The sequence below is a fragment of the Camelus dromedarius genome, chromosome 25, assembly GCF_036321535.1.
Source record: "Camelus dromedarius isolate mCamDro1 chromosome 25, mCamDro1.pat, whole genome shotgun sequence".
In the NCBI taxonomy this organism is placed as follows: domain Eukaryota; kingdom Metazoa; phylum Chordata; class Mammalia; order Artiodactyla; family Camelidae; genus Camelus; species Camelus dromedarius.
In genome coordinates this window covers 15,609,461-15,626,598 of record NC_087460.1, presented here as the reverse complement: position 1 = coordinate 15,626,598, position 17,138 = coordinate 15,609,461, and the positions used below count along the sequence as shown (strand labels likewise).

Below are 17,138 nucleotides of genomic sequence, written 5' to 3'. Positions count from 1 at the left end.
ATCAGAAGGGTTCTGTATGGTTTGAACGTGGGTGTGTAGAGTGCGAGGGCTGTGGTGAAGGCCGAGCATGGAAGGAAGGTCTGCTTTGAACTCTTCACATTAGGAAATTTTGGGTATTTCACTGATTCGTTTTTTTCAAACTCTGGTATCGAAAAAAGAGCTCTGGACTAAGAGTAGAAGATCTAGAGCTTAATAATTGTGGGACTTGGGACAAATCATCTGAGCCTCAGTTTCTCCAACTTCATAAGAATTAGAACCCTGAACTTCCTGGATTGTTGGATTTTAAGAGATAATGTCTCTGGAATGTCTTGGAAACCAAAAAGTCCTGTGTAATTATTGAGGGTGGTTGTAATTTTTTAATCTTAAACCAAACCAACTAGTTTTTCCTACAAAAACATTCCATGACTTTGGTGTCCCCTCCCCTTTGTGACTCACACTCAAGGCCCTGCATGTGTTGCAGGAGAATGGGGCATGTGAGGACGGTCATGTCCCTGGGACACACCCTGCCAAGGGAGAGTCCTCGGCTTTGCACAGGAAAGAATTCAAGAGCAAGCCAAAGTAGAGCAAAAGCAGATTTATTCAGGGAGATGCACACTCCACTGCCTTCTCAGAAGGCAAGAGGCCCCATGGGATGGGGTTGTGAGTATATATGAGCTGGGTAATTTCATATGCTAATAAGTGGGAGGGTTATTCCAACTACTTTGGGGAAGGGGCGGGGTTTCCAGGAATTGGGACTTTGTGACCTTTTGTGGTCAGCCTCAGAACTGTCATGACACCTAGAGTGTCATTTAGCATGCTAATATATTACAATGAGCATATAATGGGGCTCAAGTTTCTATTGGAAATCGAGTCTTCTGCCATCTTGGGGTTAGTAGGGTCTAACCAGTTTATGTCGTATCCTCAACGGCTGTGTCCTTCTTTTAATGGTTGTGCCCTGCCCCCTTCCCTCCTGTCTCATTATTTCTTCTATCTTTTATTTGCCTTGCCTGGCAGAATCGTTCTCAAGTCTGCATGGCTGTTGTGTTTCTCTGCCTTCCAGGCCAAAACAAGGACTAATAAATAGTACCTTTCTCAGCTCGCTGAGCGCTTGCTGCCATCAGATCACCTCTGAAATCTTACCTTTCTATAAAGTAATCTCAGCGACAAACAAGTGGTAATTCCGCTGTGAAATGTCTGTATTCCATCACACCCAGGTGTCCTGGTATTCTGTGCAAACATATGCATATTTAATACCCATATATATTTTTTTTATTTACTATTAGTGAGGTGTAACTTAAAAAGTAAAAAGAGTCTGTTTTTTTGAACACATCGGAATTTCAACTTCAAAGTCAACTTCGCATCTGAGATTTTTATGTTCCTCGTTTTCTGTGGCGTTTCTTAAAACCCCTATCAATTCTTTATGTATTGAAATAATCCAAGAAACTGTTAGAGAAGAGTTTTTAAAAATTGATCAAAATAAGACTTTGAAACTGATCTACATAACTTATCAGCTGTTATTGTCCGTATTTTTATTTATGCGGCTTTTGTTTTATTTAATCAGAAGCCTGACCTGGTCATCATAGAATTTTGTTCATTGCCGTTGGGTTAATATTATACTATCGACTACTCTTAACTACAGCAGTAGCACAGAATTTAAATTGCTTTCCAGGAAAGAAGGGAGAATTCAGACTAAGGACAAATAATAGTTCTTGAGGGTAGAAACAGACCCAGTTGCCAAGTTCCCTTCCTGATCCGTAAAGTTACATTTTATTTATTCTCACTCATGAAAGCAGTGTGACCCTTCTCAGTAAAGTCACAGAGCTCTTTTCATGAAAAGACATTCGATACAAATAATCATTTAAGGATGAAGGTGAACACTAGTACTTGAAATACAGGTAAAACACGAGTTTGACCTTGCTTAAATTTCAGAAAATAAAATGTTAGTGCACATGAACAATTTTCTCTCGGCACTGAAAAATTCTAGTCTGTAATTTGCCTGCTTGCTAAGAACTAAAGTGTGACTTAAAGGTTTATCAGGGTAATCTTTTCTGGAATAGGTTTAATGCTCGTTATTCCGTTTTCCATCTGTGCTCTCTCTACTCCCACCTAGTGGAATAAATGCAAGTTTACCTCTCAGTTAAAATCGAGGAAGGAAATGAATGGGATGAAATTTAACTTCAAAAAAAATTCCATGATGATGAGGTATTATTACTTTTTTTTTTTAACAGAGTGCAGGTTGCAAAAAAATACATGTGTCCAGGCATTCGTGTGGTAGCTAATAAAACGTTTGTCAGCTTGTCCATAAACAGGCTGTTTTATTTAGAAAATGAAAAGCTAGGTACATTGTGAGACTGTGTCCTGTATATTATATTTCTAAATTATGTTAAGACGCTTAATTTGTCATTACAATGGTTAATTTTTTTTTAAGTTTTAAGCTTCAAAGCACTCCTGACATGATGTATATTTACTTAACTGGTAGGTAAATGAAAGTGCAGAGATAAGGATAGTCAGTGTTTATCACATTTTTATCAAAGATGTGTGTGTTACCCCTAGGTTTTCTTTTCCAAATAATGAAACCAAGAAAAGCAAATGGAGTTGAAGGCTCCCTACTCTTCCTTTGTGGGGATGACCTCTTCAACCCCCAGTAAAGAACATGAATGAGAAGAAAACCCCAAATCTATTGTCGCTTGCCGGCTAATCTCTTTAACTTGGTTATCTGTCACAAATCAGCCATTTGCTCTGGCCAGCCAAGCCCTGTGTGGTCCCGTGTTCACTGCATGAGTGCGGGTGGAACTCAGCTTCCCACTTCCCAGGGTCTGTAAGCCTTGCTGACGGCATCAGTGTGCACATACACAAACACGCTGTTTTATGCTCACGGATGTTCTACCTACCTGATTCTTGACAGCCTGGGAGTAAGTAGGGTGAGGAGGCTTCAGCTAATAGGCAGTGGAAGAGGGGATACAATTCAGGAAAAAAAATCTATCCCCAGGTCCACATTCAACCAGTTTCATCAAACCTTAAAAAAATCACACTGTCAGCTGGAATTCAGTCTCCTCTCCCTTCTGTGACCCACGACTGGCCCCGTCCAGACAGACCAGATTCTAGTGAAGACAGGACACACGTCTTACACACCAAGACGTTTAGTGGAACAACCCTGACTTGTTTTCTTACTCGTGTGGTTTTGTCTTGAATTGCACAGAGTAGCCCAGTGACCTTTTATTTGCCTTTCTGATATTTAGCCCTCAAAACTTTTCAGCCTATCAATATTCCTCTTTAAAAAACAGCTGACAGTTAATTCCATATAACTACTTCTGTGCTGGAAGAATTTGTAAGATTTTTGCATTGTTGGCTTGTGATTTTCCAGTGTTTGTAGGAAAGGCCATTTTCTCTCTGTCATTCTTGACACAAATTCCTTCGTCCTTCGTCCTCTGTCTTTTTTGCGGGGAAGGATTTCTCTTGTCCGGTGTCTTTGCCTCTAGTGAAGCTATGCTGTTGCTGCCTGGTGTCTGCCACAGCGAAGTGTGCTCTGGCACACTCCCCTAAGCCCACATCTGCGGGGGGCCCTGGCGTGTCCTGATGCGGTCAGAGAAGCAAATCTTAGGTTTTCCCCTGCCAGCGACATGTCTGGGTTCTTCCCTTTTTCAATTCCCAATCAATGCAACATTGAAAGAGGTTAATACATGGCCAGTTGTTAAAAATATACTTCTCCTCTAAAAAGCCTGCTAATAAGAGAAGTCGACAAAGCTGCTTTACTTTTAAAACGATAACCCAGCAAAGCAAAGTGAAAACTGAAGTAACCATTCTCGGTGTTTTCTTCGTAGAAGGGGAAGACCATCAGGCTTTGTGTAACTCTCTTTAGAAGGAGCGGCTGTCCTTACGTGGCCCCTTCTGGGAGGTAGTTACAGATCTGTTCTAGACTTGGAGACTGGTGTCTGCGTTTTAAATGAACCGCTGTGTGTGCTTTTACTTTATTACAGCCTTCTCTGGGAATCAAGAAGCCTACCAAAGCCCTGCTCTTTGTAATCTTGAGCCCAGTGGGACCTTATTTTTCAAGCGGAAGCTTTAATCCAGTGTCCCTGTGGGCCAATCCGAAGTTTGTAAGAGCCTGGAAAGGTGGAACTGGGGACTGCAAGATGGGAGGGTAAGTCAGTCCGTGTTTCTGTCTAAAGGAAAGAGTCGTCGTGACCACTTCACTTCAACACGAGCACACACCTTAGCATTCACGCTGGGGTGCGCAGTTTTGTCCTGTGCTTAGGCCTCAGTGTTTTCAATGCGCTAGTGGTTTAAAGGATAGCCTCTGTGGCTCCTTATTATAAGGGCGAAACACCGAGTGCTTCAGACACACAAGAACTGATGCCACCAAGCCAGGAAGAAAAGCAGCGCTTTGAACGAGCTGCCCCCCGCTGCCGGTCGCTGGCTGCAGACTGACGGTTGGCGAAAGGGCAGCTGGTGCTGGGGCCGAGGCTCTCAGTTGGCTCCAAGGAGTCCTGTCTGGGGAAGGTGCCTGCTTCGCTGAAGTGCTGTCTTCATCGCCACAGACCGTGGCCGTACCTGCTGCCAGCTGGCCGAGGGACAGCCCGGCCTTGGCACGGTCAGGCCAGTCTCATAGGCCATATGTAGCTGGCTGGGAAGCAGAGAGCGTTTGAAAGTGTTAGACAGTTTCAGGGGTGGACTTGGCCGGGAATCGGGAAGCCCCCACGGGTGAGCGAGAATAGCCGGATTAGCCAGCACGGCTCTTCCTTTGTGTATGTCACCACCCCGGCAGCAGCAGGGCCTGCAAGGTGACTCGGTGGCAGTCTTCTGGGCCCTGGTACAAAACGTAGATTCATGGAGCCCTGGGAGGGTTGAATGCTGCGCTGGTGGGATGCGAGGGAGACACTGACAGCTGACTTTGACCCCTCCGTGGTCTTTCTGTATTTCTGTCTTTTCTACCAAAAGCAAGCCCGGTGGTAAAATTCTCTGTCCTGTCATCCCTGCTGGCAGTTTCAGCGAGTGCATTCCCTCAATGGGCTAGAAAAATCCTGATGGAGCCCATGAAACTCAAGTCCCTTTTTCCCTTCTGCTCTAGAGCACTCCTTCCTGACCAGGTCCGAGGCTGGCCAGGCGGAAAACTACTTTTTTGTGTGTGTTCTCATCAAGAGAGTCTTTTTCACTGGTTCAGACTTCTTCACGCAGCGGGTGCACACGCATGCCATTTCTGTCACTCTGCTGAAACTTCTCGTAGAGTGCACGCTGCAGTAAAGCAACAGTCTTGATGGAGAGAGAATTGTTTAAAAGTTTTTCTTCTTTAAATCTTGCTTTTTAGCTCCCCCTACCTGCCTAGGGAAAAAATAACACAGGGATGTGGAGAAATTGCAGGGAAATCTTTAGTTGGGTATCTGGATAGGTTGTTATTTGTTATGAACAGAATAATAATGGAGTCTCACAGAATGCATGATCACTCTAGGGCAATAAAAAATTAATATTTTCTATATAACACACACACAAAATTAATATTTTCTTATAACACAAAAAGTGAACCCCAGTGTCACTATGAACAACTAGTGTGTAACAAGCACACTACACTAATGCAAGATGGTGATAATAGGAGACTCTGAACATGGGAAGGTGGGGGAATGGTAGATGGGAGCTCTGCTTTCTGCCCAGTTTCTGTACACCTGAAACTGCTCTAACAAATAAAGTCAGTTATAAAATAAATTAGTAGTTTGCCTCGTTAGGCTCAGATGGACCACGATCACTGGAGGTTGACTTGAGATCTCTTAGAGAAGAGAACATTGGATTTCACGAGTAAAAGCAAAAATGCAGGAGGGCAGGCAGTCGCCAGAGAAAGGACTTTGTGCTCATCTGCCTGTGGTTTGGAAGAAGTTCTAAAGTTCTCTCCTCCTGTACTTGCAGCCGGGAGGAGTCCGAGGGCAGCTAGACGATCTTGCATTGACTCTCAGCTGGTTTAGCTGACAAGGATGTTTGGTGGCAACCTGAGATTTGTGTGCCATTGCTCCGTGCTAAACCTAATTAATTCAGTAGTTACCTTTCAAGCCTCTTTTAGCACCTCTGTAGTCAATTGCTATTCATTACATAAGCTCAAGAACTTTCTGCTTCCTAAGTGAATGTGAAGAGAATATATATACACATTTTAAATCCTAAGATGATTTCACAGTTTTGAAGCCATCAGAGGTCCTATTGTCCTTTTATTTCTACACACACGTTAGTGGGAAAAGCAGCATAAAGGCACCCGGCTGAATAAGAGCTTTAGCACAGCAGTTCTCACCTGTGCTTGCGAGTTGAAGTCACTTGGGGGGCTTTGCCATTGAGTGTTGTCTGGGTCCACCCCTCCACCCACCACCCCAAGAGATGCTGGTTTAGGAGTTGGCCCGGCAGATAGCCTGAGCATCAAAATTTATCTGTTGTACAGCTAACGTTGAGAAGCCCTGAGCTAGAAGTCACTCTTTCATCATAGGAACATCTCTATTCCCAGGCAGGTTCTTAGTTTTTTAGTTAATTGGGACTGATTCAGGCCTCTCCCTCTCTCCATCTTAATTTTTCTTTTTTTTTCCCCCCTTATATTATCATTCTGCATTTGAGTGCAAGCTGTGAAGTCAAAAAGACCTGGCTTAAAAAACCTAACTGCCTTGGGCTTGTTACTTCTCTAAGCCTCCGTTTCCTCATTTATAAAGTCAGGATAATAATGCCCACCTTATCTGTGAGGATGAAGGCGGGTAATATAAAGTGCCTTGGACCCTGGCTGGCATACAGGGGGCTCGCAGTTAGTGTGGTGTTAGAACTTATGGGCATGACTTTGGGAATCAGATAATCTGGAAGCCATGTACTTACATCTGTGTGATCTTGTGCAGTTGAGTCCTCTCTTCATACAAGTATAATAAAGTCTAGGGTTGTGTTAAGAAGATTCAAGGAAATATTAGGGTTAAGTACTTAGTACCCTACCCGGTAGGTGGTACCCTCTCAGCAGACAATAGTTTATATTGTCAGATTCTCTTTCTTTCTTGTTTAATCTTCTTAATCTTTTTTATCTTAGGAGCAATCAGTTGGATTTCACACAACAGAATTTCCTCTTTTGCAGAGATGTATTTAACATTTCTAGTCTCCCAGATTCTATTTGAAATTTCTATTTAAAATTTTCCATGGAAAGAGTTTTCCCACATTTTCATTTTTCTCTTTCCTCTAAGAACATGTGTTTCTCTTCTGAATATTGGCAGAATGTGGGAGGAAACCCAAATGTATTACCAAGGTATCCATTACCCTGCGGACATTAATAATATGGTTTATACCTGAGAGAGAATTTTGATACACATTTGAGTTTCGGGAAAAACACCACCTGTAGAATATAGTAATCAATTAAACACCAAACAAATAAAAATCCCTTTTCCTTTCAATGCACTGAAGCAGCCGAGGACTTTAATTCTTTTTCCTGCCCAAGTAGCTTTATGATGCCGGGAACCATAGTTCTGATTCAGCCATACTCTCAAAAGCATGTGTTTGTTTTTAGAAGTTTCTTTAAAAGGCTAGGTATTCTACACTATGAAAATTCTCTTTGTTTCTGAATAGACCAAAGGACATTATACTTATGAGAGAAATTGGTTCTGTATTTTCAGATATGGTAAAAATCTCAATTTTATCCTATGAACTAGAGAAAAGTCAATTAAATAGTCATTTTTGTTTTGTTTTGTTTTTTTTAATTTAATTTCATTAGGGTATAACAGGTGTATATAACCTGTTTCTTAACTTTTATTTTTTTACTTTTGCCAGACAACCCTATGCATATAAAAATATAAAAGAATATAAAACAAGTACTTTGATTTGCCAAATTAATTCAGTGAGGCAAAAATATGGACTGACTTTGCTTAAGTTCATTTATAACCCAGGAGCAGAAATAAAAGTTGCATCTGGGCCTGCTGGCCCCAAACCCATGCTCTTTCTGCCAGACTCCCCCCTGCAGAATGGTTTATACTCATTAAAAAGTTATTTACAATTTAACCCAGGTTTTGCCTATTTGCTATCAATTCTGAATATGGGTGCTCTGACAGTTTATGGTCATTGAAAATGAAAGCCTCCTATATTTCAGAATTGTGTCATTTCCAAATTGACCAGTAATTTACATTTTATTATCTGTTATGACGTATACATTTGGAGGGTCTTTTTAATGAATCTTAACACTATGTTGGTGTGAGTAAACCTCATGCCTCAGATTGCAGTGGCCGTATTATACAATGCCTATTTCCCATAGTTTTCTAAAATATTTCAGTTATTAGTCAGTAGTCTTTGAGTTACAAGTCAAAAGGCCCAGCTCAAACCATTTTAAGCAGAGAAAGGATTGATTGGCTCATGTCAGTAGGATGGTAGCAGTGGACCAACTAGGGTCAAGTCATTGTTACCAGGTTTCTTTTGCCCTTGGCTGTGTCCAACCCACACCACTTCCAATCCTTCTCTTCCCTCCCTTTCTTTCTCTTTCCCTTCTCCCTCCATCTCTTGTCATGGCTTCTGGCTCTGTGTTAGCCTAGGGTCTTTCCCACTTCAGATGCCTTCTCCTTTGAAGGCTGGTAATCGTGGACACATAGACCCAGGCTTACATCCCATAGCAAGCAAGCTACTGCTGCTCCTAAAGGGAAGCCACACATCTTTCAGGTTTCATGCATTAAAATGAATGAGTGAATGAGCTTGAGGAAGAACTTAGAAGCAGCTTAGTGACATGCCCACCCTTTTATTCAGTTGTGGCAGGGCAAGATGCTACAATTGTCCACCCAAGCAGAAGGACTTGGCTCCATGGGAGGAGCCAAAGGGACCAGAGTGGGCAGAGAAGCTGTGCAGATGAGGATGGCCGATAGCCACTATGATCTATGATCTTTTTACGTAACTTACACCTTGACTTAGACAATACTACATGTTTTAATCTTGCCCAGATGTAGAAGAGATCATTTAAAGGACCTCGGTGTGTAGTTTTGTGGAGGGTAACATTAATGCTTCGTAATAGTTATTGTCGTATGTTTGATTGTTTGTTTCTGTGTACTTCTTGGGGCTTCACAGTCCAAGGATAGGTCTAGGGTTTATTTCCTAGCCCCGATTGTTGGATGGAAGTGCTTCTCAAACTTGTTTGCTACTTGTCCTCTGGAAGCCAAGGAAAGTGAATTATACAACCAGGGTCTTAGGAAGGCAAGCATGCATCACATTTATTTGAGGACTCTCATGTTCTATTTAAAACATTGGTGCATATTTTGTATTATAATCCAAAATTTTCCCATTTAAATTAAATAAAAGATAAATTTAAAATATTACTTCCTTTTCTCCTAAGGCAACATAGAGTTGGAATTAATGAGGACAGTGAGAGAGCGAGGCAAGGTCATGAGTGAATCTCCCCATGCCAAATGAAATTTTAAGGTATAAAAAACATTAGTATTTCTGTTTAATTTGGAAGTCAGTTTTCCTTACAAATAATAGACCATTTCTCAAGATATGTCTTCTTTAAAAAAGACAGTTCCAAGATATTTAAATCTCTTGTCTCTTGAGTTTGAATTTATTCTCCATGTGCCCTTTTTCAGGGGTGGGATGGGGTGGTAAATATCAGTTATATCTTACCCTATGGGTCACAGAGGAAATTGCTCCCCTACCATGTTTACTTAAACTTCTCCAAGTAATTAGTTAATTAATAAAACTGACTAAACTGCACTGTCATTCCAGGAAGATATGCCATGTTCCTTTGATTTTGAATAATCCAAGGTGAATAGTACTGGTTGAGAAAAATAGGCTTTTGGAATATTTTTTGATTAAAGTCAGAATTTTTAACATCTTGTCTCACCTTTTAGGGAATTTAGACCTCGGGCATTAGGCATTTCTTGGTTGTATTGAAAGGTCTCAGTTAAGAGCGCACAGGATTGGTGCTCTGCTAATTGATTGCTGTAACTTGATATAAGTTACTTCTCTAAACCTCAGTTTCTCATCTGAACCGTGAAAATAATGATGTGACTAACTCATAGTGTTGGTGGGGTTTAAATGAAGTAATTCAGTTTTAACTTGATAACTTTTAACTGTTAACCTGGCTCTTTGCCTGTATCTACTTTTCAAGTTAGGATTTCATGGTTTTTCTTTGCTCTCTCTTAGGTGAGTGCATTTAAACCATTCAGGTTTTCTTTCTTTCTTTTTTCCTTTAATTTTTTTTGGCAGGGGGAGGTAACTAGGTTTATTTATTTATTTGATTTTTCAGTGGAGGTACTGGGGATTGAACCCAGGACCTCAGGCATGCTTGGCATGCAGCCTACCACTTGAGCTATACCCTCCCTCCTTAGACCATTCAGGTTTTCTAATGCTATGCTGTTAAGTAGAATGTATATATATTAAGAACATAGAGCTTTGACTACATCCACATGTGAATATAATGTTTCCTTTAATATTATGCAGTTAACTAGAGAGTATTTATACTAAGAATGTAGTACATTGCCTACATCCACACATGAATTAAAGACTTAATGGGAGGTGGGTGCTGAGGGGCTGAGATACATTCCTAATCAGTGTATTTCCTCTTTCTTAAAAGGAATTATGGCTCGTCTCTTTTTGCCCAGTGTGAAGCAGTGGATAACGGGTGCCAGCAGGTTCTGTGGCTTTATGGAGAGGATAATCAGATAACTGAAGTTGGAACTATGAATCTTTTTCTTTACTGGATAAATGAAGATGGAGGTAATGTACTCAGATTTCAGCTCTTTGCTATTTTTCAGTCCTTTTCAGTGGGACTGGAAAGAAAAGAACTGGAACCTTAGAACAAGAGAATAAGAAGCACAATTTCCAAAATCTAAGAACTTTTGTGCTTTTGCTGTCCAAGTAACCACGAGTTGAAGTTTACTTTGGTTTTTGGTTTTGTTTTTTTGGCTTAGATGTGCTTACTATTGAGATGTCAACTTAAGGAATTTAAATCTCCACATTTTGAAGATGTGCTGCCTTATCCCCCTTGCCATCTTCTTTCCATTTTTCCTATCTGAAATCCCGTGCATTTGGAGGTGGGTTTCAGATCATCAGTTCAGTGGTCTTTTCACCACATACTGTGTATAAAATGCTATAGTAACCAACATCGTCTACTGTTTCTACTGATAGGAAATTTGGTGTACTCTCTCGCTGCAATTCATTTAGCAATCGATGCTCTTCCTACATATTTTGATAGTACATTAGAAACCTTCCAGGTTTACTCTGGAGCCCAATTTAAATAAAGAACACTATTTTTAAGGACAAATCAATCTATTTGAGAATTGTGTTTAGATTGGTTCATTCAATATTATATGCCTACTATAAAAATCAATACTTTATTACCTTTAATATCCTTGCATGCTCATTTTTATCCCTCTTTGCTGTTCTTTTTTTGTTGTTGTTGTTGTTTAAGTTGGCAGGGACAACAGGGGTTCAGTGACATTTTGACAATGTCTGTGGTATTGGATTAAATGATATTTTTCCCATTAATGGAGGAGAAAAATACAAATATATGCATTTATTTGCATTAGAATTTTAATAGTCAAAACATTTAAAACCATTTTTATGGCTTGTTTACATTCTTAGTCTGTTCATTTCACAATATTTAATGTAACAACTAGAAATGTAAAATGATAAGTTTCCGGGGGAGGAGGGGAGGATATAGCTGAAGCACTAGAGAACATGCCCAACATGCATGAGGTCATGGGTTCAATCCCCAGTACCTCCTCTAAGAATGAATAAATCTAATTTCCTCCCCCCTCAAAAAAAATTTTTTTTTAATTAAGGGGGGAAAAAAGTCAACCTATTAAAAAATATGTTTCCAATACTTATGAAGTCTTGGAACTGGTTTTAATTAAAATTTTCTATGATGTTTTCATCCTGAAGCAGCAACAGTAGCCTCTGTTGCTCCTTTTGTTATTTGGCTACAAATAGAGGAAAATGGTGATTCAGATGTGGCTGACTTCAGAGCTAATTTGAGCATGACTTGCAGAGAGTTTTAAGATGAGCCTTAAATTCCAGTCAGTGTTAGAATAAACAGAAGGTGTGGTGAGTACACCTTGTCCTGGGGGCTGACCGTGGGTAATCCTTGGCACATGCAAATATATAGATCATGCTCATTCTTCCATTCAGCCAGTGCTGAACTCTGCACTTCAGAGATGATAAATTAATTCAACTCACTCTTTCCACCTGCCCACTGCCACCCCCACTCCCCACCCTCCCAAAAACAACCACACACAACCCCAAACAAAACCAGTTACATCACACAGAAGTGGCACCATCCTTATTTATGGATGGGAGAGGTCAGAATTTAAACACAGTCTGAATCAGAACCACATGATTTAACCAGAAACACCAGGAACTGTCCTGGTGAAAAATTACCCCTTATCCAAACAATAATCATGAACCATTTCCACCATGGGAGGTGGAACAGAACAGAAAGGAATGAATTTGTCTTCTGACTCTTACAAAATATACCAGACCTTAAGAGTTACTATTCAGGCTATGGTTGCCTGAGATAACTTTAATTTTACTGTGAATAAACTCCTTTAGTTTGAGGGTGTTCACCTGACAGATCAGATAAAATCTGAAGGAGGGAGAAAGGAAATGGAATAAATGTTTGAACAGTAGTGTGAGAGAAGTAAGTAGAATGTCCAGAATAACTTTCGGGCTTAAAAAAAAAAAAGAAAAAAAGACATTGAAGGAACTCCAGTAACTTTGATTTATACCATGTGGTGTGAGGAAAATGCAAAGAATAATGAGTTGAAAAAATCAGTAAAGTATTGATTTCCCTCCCCCTCCCCAAACTTTACCAACTGGAGGTATAAACAGAGTTCTTTCAGGAGTAACCCACCCTCCCCCAAATGAGCGCCCCCTCTCCCTGCTCCTCTGGGGACAGGATGGCTGTGCAGGGCTGTGCACTGTTTTGTGGTACTTGGCCTGTAATTCGTGTGGCTTTTGATTCCAGCAACAGCAACCCCGGTGTGGTAAGATCACACAGCCCTGAATTCTCTGTTTTTATTCCGTCGATGATTAATTGAACACACACACTTGCTCTTCAAGGTCGGAAAAACATTTTTAGCTTTTTTTTTTTTTTTTTTGCAGGGGGTGGTAATTAGGTTTTATTTATTTCGTTTTTTGATGGAGGTACTGGGGATTGAACCCAGGACCTCGTGCGTGCTAAGCACGCGCTCTACCACTTGAGCTATACCCTTCCCCCAGAACACTTTTATCTTGTACTGAACAACAGAGCTCCCCGAGGATGAGCCCCAGTTGTGGTGGCTGAGTTCACAGTTAGTTGAGGGGGCATTGATACCAACTCCTTCTGCGTGGCTGTCCTCTCCCCTCCTTCAAGTCTTTGCCGCGTATCCCATCCCATTCTCAGTGAGGCTTTCCTTGGACACCTCAATATTCTAAACTCTCCCGCAGCACTCTCCATCACTTTTTCCCTGCTCCATCACCTAACATAGTATTTAACATAATTGTTTGCCTCCACCTGTTGGAAAGTAAGCAGGGAGTTATATCAGTTTGTTCGCTGCTGTATCCATAGTGCTTAGAACAGCAAAGGCATGTGGTAGGCGCTCAGTATATGTTGTGGAAACGAATGAACAATCATACTGCTGGCATTTGGGACACTTAACGCAAACCCACATTCCTGGTTCCCATTAGTGCTTGAACTTGGGAAGTCTCAGATGACTCCTGCTATGATTGCCTCTGAATTCATCCTCTACAAATGATCTCTCTGTCAAAAACAAGCTGCGTTCGTAGGCTCTGTTTCCCTCCTTTTGGGCAATCTGGAGCTAGGGCTGGCTCTGGTAAGCATGTTTGTGGTTGCAGAGGAAAATGAATATTTCTCACCCAAGTGTTGTCGTGTCATCATCGCTGTCTGGGAACCAGAGAAGCAGATGTTCTGTTCCTTGACCTCAGGCTAGTGGTTACAGCTTTGGGTGTTAAATATATTTCACAAACCTGCGTTTGCACATGGCGGGGCTGCTGTTTTCATTTAACTTTATTGCAGTCCCAGAGCTCAGTAAGCGTTAGGAGAGGTCCGGTTTCGGGGCACGGGAAGTGTTTGTCTCTGCGTGTGGTGTGTTTATGCATTTATGCATACACACAGAGACCCGTACGTTTATCGATCCAGCTAGCTAGCTACTGCAAAACACGTTTGTTTTGAGATCAATCCTGCTAAACATGACACAAAGTAGCCCTAAGAACATTGCCAAGAACAAATTTTCTTCTTTCCAGAAAGTGGTTTTCAGCAGATGATTTTTAGAAACAAAATTCAAAGAAGTCATGCTGCTCTATCCTAGCAAAAGAGGACTCTTCTTCTTCTTCTTTTTTAAGTTCAAACATATTTATTACGTACCACTCTGGGCCAGATAGGTTGCTGAGTTTTGGGGACACAGGAGCAAATATAGATCTTGGTTTTCCGGATAGCTTTGTTGTTGGGGATGTCTGATGTGTTCACAGTGGGGTGAGTGAGCCCAGACCACAATATAGGAAGAGAAACAGAAGTGGCCCCAGTGTTGAGAGACCTAAGCTCTGGTCCTGACTCTCCCCAGTGTCAACCAACCTTGGCAAGTAACTCAAGTTTTAGGGCCTCAGTTTCTTTTTCTATAAAATGAGGGCTGCGCCAGGTGATTTCTGAAGTCCTTTTTTGCTGCAAAAATAGCCCTGGAACTCAAAGATAGTGTGATGTCTACACAGCTCGATCCTTTCCAGCCTACCCTGGGAGAATTCCTCTGTAGACACATGATTGGTGATACACCATCTTTTACAGGGTTCAACATCTATATAAAGAGATGGTTTAAGGTTCGAATTTCTCCCTAGATTCAGAATCCTGGGTGCCAGCTGAGGAGGAGGGGGATGGTAAGTACCAGAGGCACCCTGTGTGAGGAGGCTTCCATGGCTGGCGGACCACAGTGACTCTTGTGGACAGCTGACCATGCCAGCCCTCGCCGTGGTTAGGAGGGCCTGAGGTCATTCTCGTAGTAGCCCACTGTCTCGGCCTTGGCTCTCTTCTGAGTCAGCCGTGGAGTTCTGGTCTGTGTTTTGGATTTCTTTTTTTCCTTCTTTCATTTTTTCTTTGTTAGCCACGTACATGCTCGACCCCACCCTGAGCGTGTTGCATTTGAGTCTCAGAGGGTGAAGCCAGCATCTCCATATTTGATGTGGGTACTCCACCGGGTCTGAAAAGCACTCTAGGTAGACTTGTCGAAGGCCAGAGTGGGAACAGGGGCCAGCCTGAGGCACGCACCCTTCTTAGGGCTGGGTTTCTCCACAGCATTCTTAGAAGGTTCGGTAATGCCCTGTGTTTCTCAGTAAGGGTCTGTCTACATTCTTCTTTTCCTCCCCTCCCCTCCCCTTCCCTCCCCTTCCCTTCCCTTCCCTTCCCTTCCCTTCTCTTCCCTTCCCTTCCTTTTGTCTTTCGAGGGGATGTAATTATGTTTATTTATTTAATTAGTTTTTTGGTGCAGGTAAGGGGATTGAACCCAGGACCTTGTGCATGCTAAGCATGCACTCTACCACCTGAGAGCCCCATGCCCTCCCCACTACATTTTTCTAATTACTAACCAGCTTTAACCACGAAGGTACATTTTGACTTTGGAATGTTCCTCTTAAGAATATTTTATAACTCTTGCTGTTTGTTAGTGGAAAGCCATCTCATTTTTTTCCTGGTTCAGGATAAATTAAAGATGGTTAGCTGACTGATTTCCTTTCTTTTTCTTCTTTTTTTTTTTCCCCCGAATGTAAGGATTTACCTGAAGAGTGAATTGATGCGGGCAGTTTGACAATGCAGAACAGTCATGTCATTTTCATGTTTATCACCAGCAAAATGATGAGAGTAATTTTTTTGTTTTAGTGGCTGTTGATAAAGGGCATGGTTGATACAGTTAAAGTTTGAAATTCTTCCGATTTCTAATTGACAGAAGAAGAACTGGTCACTCCTCCGCTAGATGGCATCATTCTCCCAGGAGTGACGAGGCAGAGCATCCTGGACCTGACACACAAGTGGGTGGGTGCCTTCGACGCGAGCAACTTTCATAAGCATCAAACAAAAAGGAATCAAACGAAGCCCAGCTTTGCTTTGAAATAATATCCTGTTGTTCCAACCAGTGTTATCTAATCTTTAAATCTTGAGTGACAAGAACTCTTCTAGGAGGACTGTCTTGGCAAGACTATCAAATAAGCATTGTTTATCGGGAGGGCAGGCCCAAACCAGTTGAGCGAGTCGTCCTAGTGAAGAAGTCTTCCAGTGCTTGGCTCAAGCTTCACGCCAGGTGTCTCCTACCAGTTCACCTGCTTTACACTTCACATGCTTCCTTTTTGCTTGTCCTTAACTTTTCACGTCTAAGTGTGTTGTTTCCAGATGGCAGTGACAGTCCTTCCTCCCTCTGTTTATTCCATGTAACCATGCTTGTCATAGAAGCTGAAGAATTTTACTGACATATAAATGTTTACTAAAACATTATTAGTTGGACTGCCTTCTTTCTCCCTCCTTCCTGCCTCTTGTCCTCCCAAATTCACATACATTCTTATTTTAAAATCTAAGTGTTCAAGCAAATAGAAAGTTATTTTCAGTAGCCTTTCTGATCCATGCGACGCAGGCAACTGTGTTAAACCATTCGGTATTGGAAATGACTTAATATATTCAAGATGAAGATTGAATGAGTTGGTTATCTGGCGAAGGTTCTTGGGTGGAACTTTTGACCCATGTGTTAAAATGGTCTCCCAGGGACAAGAAAAGGCTTTGAGCATACTGTGGTCAAACTGTGCTAATAGGAAAAATGTTTAGAAACACACACATCTAGGGGAGTACAGTTCCTCTGGAAAAGGCTTTGGAAATAGAGAAAATGTGCTATAAATAATTCTACAAAACCCCGAAGTCGACAAGACCCAACTGCCGCATGCTGGCTGACACGTTGGGCATGACATTTACAAACTGTTGGTATAATTTCAAACAGCTTGCCCTGTCCTAAATATGTTTGCAGTTGGAAAGATGTATTTTCCAAGCTCAGTAATTTTTGTTTTATTAAAGAGAAAAAGCAACCAAGTACAGAAGGTTTGATGACAAGTTGCAAGTGGAAATGCTTTCCCACGCTAATGATTTGCTAGCATGAAAAATAGGTTATTATGGAGGAAGTTTTTTTCTTGACTCCTTAGCTATAATTTATTTTTAAAACAGTGAGACATAA

General features: G+C 41.5%; 1 protein-coding gene across 6 annotated transcripts in view; it reads left to right on the top strand.

Moving 5' to 3' along the window:
- BCAT1 (branched chain amino acid transaminase 1) overlaps positions 1–17,138 on the top strand; it is an 80,753-nt gene that overhangs the window by 48,894 nt on the left and 14,721 nt on the right. For all 6 annotated transcript variants that reach the window (XM_064479113.1, XM_064479112.1, XM_064479114.1 and 3 more), the window contains 3 exons: positions 3,957–4,120; positions 10,520–10,662; positions 15,873–15,958. In XM_064479113.1, the coding sequence (XP_064335183.1) occupies positions 3,957–4,120; positions 10,520–10,662; positions 15,873–15,958 (393 nt within the window). The remainder of the gene's footprint in view (positions 1–3,956; positions 4,121–10,519; positions 10,663–15,872; positions 15,959–17,138) is intronic.